Source organism: Haplochromis burtoni, unplaced genomic scaffold (genome assembly GCF_018398535.1).
Source record: "Haplochromis burtoni strain Fernald_Lab_line unplaced genomic scaffold, NCSU_Asbu1 Contig_60, whole genome shotgun sequence".
In the NCBI taxonomy this organism is placed as follows: domain Eukaryota; kingdom Metazoa; phylum Chordata; class Actinopteri; order Cichliformes; family Cichlidae; genus Haplochromis; species Haplochromis burtoni.
The window spans coordinates 2,548,926-2,556,856 of NW_024582421.1; the positions used below are offsets into that span (position 1 = coordinate 2,548,926).

The following is a 7,931-nucleotide window of genomic DNA, read 5'->3' on the forward strand; positions in this document are numbered from 1 at the left end:
GACTGTGGGCTGATAAACAAAAAATGTGTTTCAACTATAACTCTGCATTAAGACCAAATGCAACAAAATATTACAAATAAACTTGCTTTAACTAGCAATAGTCAGTAGTTTGAAACACTTTCATATAGAATCAGTTATATGCTAATGGTTAAAGTCATTAGGCATAATAACAGTCATCTGTTTGTTTGTACTTTAATCCCAAAACATTTTCTTTACTTTATAATTAAAAGTGTATCTATTGCAGTTACGTTAGGTTTTGTATTATTATTATTATTATTATTATTATTATTATTATTATTATTATTATTATTATTATTAGTAGTAGTAGTAGTAGTAGTAGTAGTAGTAGTAGTAGTAGTAGTAGTATTAGTATTATTAGTATTATTATTATAAAGACAGAGACCCTGTCTTTAATGATAAAACATAGGTATGATGCTGTATATGCTGAGTCTGAAGGTGTGCCCATGAATATAAAAATCCCTCCATGGTACACAAATGCCTATGACTTTTTTTACTCTCCACCTTTGGCGAATTATACACACACGTGTAAAATGCCATTAGTTGGAAGGAAGATATCCTTCACAGCCACTGTATTCAAATATGGTGGAGGAACATCGGAACATACAGCACACCCACTCCTATGTATTTTTAAAAGATGCATTTTATGTTTATGAGAATGCATCAGTTTGTTGGAAGACGTAATTACACACTATATCTATGAATACATTATGATTTTTTTCCTAATAAATAATGCCAAAAAATGACCTTTAATGTAAAGCCTTGTTGTTAAAGCATCCAGTGCTTCTATCAGTGCACTGTGACATCATGACATCAAGAACACTGGACATTTAAACCTGTTTCCTTCTGACATGCAACATTGTCAATAAACAGTTTGCCAGAATATGATATTAGAGGTGAGATAACATAAAATTACATTATTACTTCTAAATAATAGAATTGAAATTTAAGGATGCTTGAGTACCCTTAAAAAGTGTCTAAACAAGGAGCAGAGCAGTGCTTTTGTATAAATGCTAGGTAAGTTTGCTAGAACGGGCGATTAATGATGGAAACCTCACAATTTATCATGAAAAGAGGCATTTTAGAAATCCACATTGTAATGAAGATGCAGCTACAGGTACTTGGACTAAATTCGGAACAATGAATGATAGTATACAAGGATGTTTTTAGTGAGATGTTGTATTACTATACTATACTCTAGGGCACAGGTGTCGAACTCCAGGCCTTGAGGGCCGGTGTCCTGGATCCAACACAGCTGATTTAAATGGCTAAATTACCTCCTCAATGTGCCTTGCAGTTCTACAGAAGTCTGGTAATGAACTAATCATTTGATTCAGGTGTGTTGACCCAGGATGTTATCTAAAACCTGTAGGACACCGGCCCTCGTGGCCTGGAATTCGACACCCCTGCTCTAGGGGGTACAGAACATCACTGAAAAATGTAAATAAACATCTCATGTCTTATCTACATGATCACTGATTTGTCTGTACCTTGCTTAAACAAGTTGCCTGTTGGGAAAACAAAGAGAGCACAATAACAAAGGGAAAATTACAAAACAACATTTTGCAGTTGGACAGAATTGGCTTCCAAACTTGATGTGTTGATAAATAAATTAAGTCTGGAGAATTCACGACTTGTCTAGTAATGGTTAAACTTTATTGGGTTTTGCTTATTAATTAAGCGCAATATGAGTGAAAAGCACTAGTACTGCTACTACTACAGAAAAACAAACAAAGAAAACCTATCCATTCAAGAAAAGTTTACATTTTATACAGTACACATAATTGCTTTCTTGTGAATAAGATGAGAGAATTGATACCACTCTCCTACGGCTTTGTTGAGAACAAGGTTCTACTCAGAACCAATTGATCGTAAAGCCTAGGAACAAGGTAAAAAACCAGATTATCTTGGTCCAAAGGAAAATATATATTTATGTAATTACATTGTAAACAGGTATTAATTAATTAATTGTCTTATCTCATTTAGAGATAATTTCATTTAGAGCAACATAAGTGTAAGTAAGACTGGTAACTTTTGAGAGAACAACATCTTCTCATTCATTTTCATCTAACTCTTGTCACAAAAATCCATAAGCATATTTACCAAAAGAGAACTCCTGATCTAAATAAGAAAATTACTTAAAAGCAACATTTTAGCAGAAGGTCCTGAGTACATTAGTTTTTCTGCCTGTGGAGACACAAAATTATTAGAGGCAGCTATTGGCTAATTGTTTTGGTATAATTTTGAATGAGACTTTGGAAGTACTTAGGTGTGTTTCGGTGTGGCTGAAAAATTATGATGTAACATTTTGGGAGGAAGTACCACAACAGAAAGCAGTAGAGGCTGGAGAGTACAGCCAGAGCATTAAACATTAGGATGAATTTCCCACGGTAAAGCATATATTGTGTGACAAAAACAATCCAGGTTAAGATCAGCAGGAGGAGACAAAAAGTTATTGCTTTGGCCTCATTGTAATTTTTTGGTAGGTCTTTTCCCATGTAGGAGAAAGCAAAGCAAAGAGAGCACAACAATAAAGGTAAAATCACAGAGCAAGATATTGCTTTAGGATTAATTTCACAATCAAGTAGGATTTTGTCTGGGTACCAAACTTTGTCTTGGTAGGGTTTGGGTGCAGCATATAAATAGCTAATAAGAAGCAAGAAAGCCTCAGTGATAAATGCCACAGTGATGACTAGGTGCTGTCCATGATATTTCATCCACCAACTGTGGAGTTTGGGTATCTGGGCTGCTATTTTGAAAATACAAACAATTTGAAAAGAGCGCACAACAAAACATGCTAAACAAATAGTGTAGAATAACAGAAATGGCAAGTATCTTAATACACAGAAAGCAACTGTTGGCTTGCCAAAGTAAAAAAATACACTAAGACTAGACAGACTGAGACAGCCTAAAATTAGGAAGCACATTGGTCCCCCAGCAGATTTGACAACAGGCGTGTTATAGTTAACAACAAAGAGAACAGACATGGATAATGTCATGCCCACTAAGGCCCAGGCACCGACCATGATCAGTATAGCCCAGTTGTCTGTAAATGGCATATACTCCACTACACGCAGATCACATGAAATACTTCCTTTTTTAGACCATTGTGTGTCTTTGCAGTTGATGCAGTTGTAGCGATCTTCTGTTTAGACAACAAAAGGACAGACCATCATTAAACTGATTTTTGAAAAAGAAAATGCTGCAGGTAACTTATGATACATGAAACTCTTAAAATAATTTACCTGTGATGTTGATATAGGTTCCATTTGGACATATTTCACAGTTAAAACAGCATTTGTGGATTCCAGTTTGCTTTTGTACATATCCAACAGGACATTCTGCTGAACATAATGAAGTAGGTACCTGTTCAAGGATATTATTTTGTAAAATATACAGACAACAGGAAAAGGACTGCAGCCACAGTTTTTAAAATTTAGGGCTGCTCACTAGATACTAACAACCACCATCTGTTTATTTACTCGATAGTATGTTTTGCCCCTGGAATAACTACACTAGTGTGTCTTTATGTACAAATGTATCATTTGAAAGGAAAAAAGATACAAAAAATGATGATTTGATTACTTTATACTGTCTAAAGTGTTGATATACTGTATGAAAAGATTCAAAAACACAACTTACATCTCCATCTGTGTACCATTTAATCATGGTGTTGTTGATGAAGAATTGAAGAGATGGATAAAAGCTGTAAAAGCCAATCTCCTGTGCATCTCCAGTCTGATTCCAGAAAACTACTGAGTATGATCCAGACTTGAAATCTCCATTCTCATCAAACTGAATATTCTGGTTTAAAAGTGTAAAGTTTGACTTCTGCAACTCTTCTAAAACCTGTTGTAGGCATAAAGAGGTAACTGTAACGGGATATTCACACCTATTACTTAGGCTGTTGAAATATCCCAGAGAAAGGAGAAACTGCAGAATGGTGAAACCTTTTACAGAAAGGGTACATTTTATGGATTTTGAGGACACAAGAAGTAGGAGGTAATGGCTGGATGGATGCATTTTAAGAGAGACGTAAGGTTTGATACTATGCCTATGCCCTCCACTTGATCAGGTACTCTGCTGGAATAATAATCTAGCCAAAGGAGTCCAGACTTTAACATGATTGGTGCAGTATGGGGTGATCTTGACAGAGAATAGAACAAAATGCAGCTGCAATGTCCTTCAAGAAGCCTGGAGAACTATTTCTGATGTTACTTCTGATACTGACTTTTAAGCTCAATAAACTTAGAGATAGAGAGGGTGGCATCTTATTCTAGTTTACCCACCTTTTAAACCTTGCTCTATGCAGTGTGTGATCACAAAAAAGATAGGAAGGATCAGTATTTTAAAACGTTTAGACACACATAGAGGTTACAGTTGTCAGTAAGATGAAACACATAATCTCTTGAGTACTGTTTGCACACTTACCATATATGGGAACAGGGTAATCTTATCACTGCATTTACCATCTCCACATTGCAAGGCATTGTGTAAACCATGAGCAATGGCATACACAGCTGAATAAACAGTAAATGAATAAGACGCATCTGCTGAAATTATATCCTCTGGTGTCACGTAGCTGCAGTTGCAAGCCTGATTACAAAACCCATTTTGTGCTTCATTTTTAAAAAACGTCTGTCTTTTGGTAGAGTAGATAAAATTATTGAAGCCGGGTACTGTCTCTACTGGCTGAGACACACCTAGTACAGTTCCAATGTTTCTGATTCCTTTCATCTTGGAAAGCCTTTTGTTAATGGACCAGGTGTCACATGCTATCCACACTTTATTTCTGAAATTCACTTGTACTGCTGTCTCAACAAGAGCTTCTGAAGTCGCTTCTGGAGCAAAAACAATGACAACATGTATTTTTTGTGCTTCTATCTGTTCGAATATTTGGGAGTAGTTTGTATTGTCATTGAGAGCATTCGTATAAGCTAGGCAGATGTCAGTACCGTTGATCTTCTTTATAAAAAGATCTAGGCCATCACGACCATAATCATTGTCACTGTTTAGGAAAGCAACCCAGCGCCAATTGAAGTGCACTATGATCTTAACAATGACTTCAATCATCCCGTCATTGGAGTGCACTGTCCGTAGGAAGGAAGGAAATTTTATTTTATTTGATAGGCGAGAGCTGCCAACTCCATAACTGACCTGTCGAGAGAGTAATGGAGACATTTTTACTATTTCTCGTCATATATTCACGACTTTAGGTGAACTTCATTTTAGTTTATAATTCTAACTTACCATAGGAATGAGATCTGTCATGAAGAGCGGGGCTATAGTCAGGGCATCTGTGCTTGTAAAAGGGCCAACCACTGCCATCACTCTGGAAAAATTCTTGAGTGGTTCAAACCAAGGTTGAATCAGGCCATTTACTGAGATAAGATTTAAAATTCCTGGGAAGTTCTTTGTATCTGAGCAGTGGTCAAATATTTCATACCCAAGGGACACATTTGGCAGTATGTAGGTAGAGTTATTAATTTGTTCCACAGCAAATCTCATCATCTGAAACCTCCGATAGTCTGAGAGACTGAATGGTTGACTGTTGACAGAGAAAGAGAGTAAAAGCTTTTAAATGAAACATAAAAATTGTTCACAGCTGACTTAATGTAGTTATCTTAATGTAGTTACATGTAAATGTGCTACTAAGTTACACTTAGTTTAGGTGAAGTTATATAATGTAAGGTGTGTCATTTGGTACTTTTAGAGTTCCACATATCAAGATTTGGTTAGAAAGCTTACCTGGAACAGTCAATGGCCTGTGGTTTTGTTTGATAAATACCGCCATGGGCATAATGAATATTAAAAAGTCCACCAATCAAATAATCTCCATCCAGATGGAAGTCTGTGGCTGACATTGTGCATTTAGTCAAAGTATGTAAAAAAGTTCCCAGCAGATACAGAGAAGTAAGAAAATGCCTCATAGTTACCATTTGCCAGTCTGATGTGGCATCTAATGAGATTACACTGTGCTTATAAGAAGCAATGCACTACTTGTATGAGCAAGTTACCACTATTTATTTCCATGAGCTTCGTGATGCATGGCTGTTGATATCGTACATACGTACTTGTTAATGGTTGGAAGACAATTCACAAATTAGTATGCAAAACACATCCAAGTTGCTAAGTGCCTTTGATGACTGGATAGTAACTGAAATGCCCCCAGCTGTGGATAAATGAGGCATTCTTTTAACTTGCACTTGATTATATGTTACCAAAAATGATTTATTAAAAAAATGTATCCAATGCAGAAACCCATTGTCATAATGCCTGAAAACTGCATGATAAAACTTAAGCCAAGAATCCTTGGAGAAGCTTGATAAATAATGGCAGCACACTGGTTAGAATAAATTTTCAAAAGAATGTAATAATACCACTGTCTTTAACAATCCCTAATGGCTCATACTACATGTAAATATGTTCATAGTTGTAAAAGTTTTTTGATTAGGGGTTTGCAAGAAAGTGGCAAAATATACTTTTTGTTAGAGACTGATAAAGCATTATATATATTATTGCTTTCTCTTATGATACAATTATTATTTTATATTATATACAGTTATTTATTATTACACTTTTTTCAGCTAAACCATAAAGGCACCGTAAATTTACTTGCAGATCTCTAAAAGAGAGCAGCATAGGAAAAGTGACAGTTAGTAAGACAAAGTAAATCAGAGAACTAATTAAGTGAATAGACACATTATTACAACCTTTCAACAGTCTTAAGTGATGAGTTTTCTTTAATGCAGGTTTTGCTTAAGGGAAAACCCATGTATGACGGTATACAAGTACTGATTTGGCTGGAAAATAATATGGGGTTACAAGCATATGCACACATGCAAACTGTATTAATAATTCGAGGATGTATCTTTGGGTTATGCCTAAATGATACATCCTGTTGCATAAACATCCTGTTTTGCATGACCTAACCTTTGACCAAACAGGACATTGGTGAGATCATTTGCACACACTACACTGTGAATAACAATGACAAGTGGCCAGGCATAAGCTGCGGTTTCAACATAGTATTCATCATAAAACTGATTATTTTTAAAAAAATATATATCCTAATATCATGTGTGTTCTTCTCGTGTTTTGTGTACAGGTATTTTTATGCCCCTATGGGTCACCTGCAATTCAATTCAATTTGATGAAAAATGTAAATGTTATCTGTATCAAGTATTTCTTTAAAATATGCATAAAGAAAATAATTTTATATGGAGTCCTGCGCTCATGTGGTCAGATTTGTATGACAACATTAACCAAATAGCTGAGCAGAAAATGAAGCCCGCTACACAATTGAGTTTAATTGAATGAAATTTACTGTTATTAAACTGCAGTACATTTTGATGTTAAAATGTTTAAAATAAAATTAAAAATATCACTGAATTTCATTAGCCTTTTAATTAATATATAATCTTGTAAGATTTCAAAGTGTTTATATATTTAAGAACATGATCTACAGTGAAATTAACAAAAGTACAAGTTCCATGACGGAAATATTGTTATTTAGTAGCTTGAGTACAAAAAACAATTGCTTCTTAACATATATAGATGTGTGACTGTGAAATCAAAATGATATTTCCAATATTTTTGAACCTAAAATTGTTTTATACAGATTTATTTCACAACAACCATAAAAACATATATTACATATTATTACATACAAGAATTTTTTTCATTTTTTCATTTTATTGTTCCATGAAACAATCAGCTATGTGTCAGAAAAGATTTCCAGTATTTCTGTTAAACTGTATGAGTGCATTGCATATAAATACATTTCTCAGTAAAACAATCACACACAATTTACAAGGTTATCTATCTATCTATCTATCTATCTATCTATCTATCTATCTATCTATCTATCTATCTATCTATCTATCTATCTATCTATCTATCTATCTATCTAT

General features: G+C 34.6%; 1 protein-coding gene across 1 annotated transcript in view; it reads right to left on the reverse strand.

The window, feature by feature from the left end:
• Positions 1 to 2,234: 2,234 nt before the first annotated feature.
• The window catches only part of LOC102311939 (taste receptor type 1 member 1-like), a 6,741-nt gene continuing 1,044 nt past the window's right edge, over positions 2,235 to 7,931 (reverse strand). Inside the window, exons 3-8 of the mRNA XM_005941200.1 lie at positions 5,767 to 5,783; positions 5,269 to 5,566; positions 4,450 to 5,175; positions 3,661 to 3,867; positions 3,264 to 3,384; positions 2,235 to 3,163 (exon numbers count right to left, since the gene is read on the reverse strand). Of these exons, the coding sequence (XP_005941262.1) occupies positions 2,235 to 3,163; positions 3,264 to 3,384; positions 3,661 to 3,867; positions 4,450 to 5,175; positions 5,269 to 5,566; positions 5,767 to 5,783 (2,298 nt within the window). The remainder of the gene's footprint in view (positions 3,164 to 3,263; positions 3,385 to 3,660; positions 3,868 to 4,449; positions 5,176 to 5,268; positions 5,567 to 5,766; positions 5,784 to 7,931) is intronic.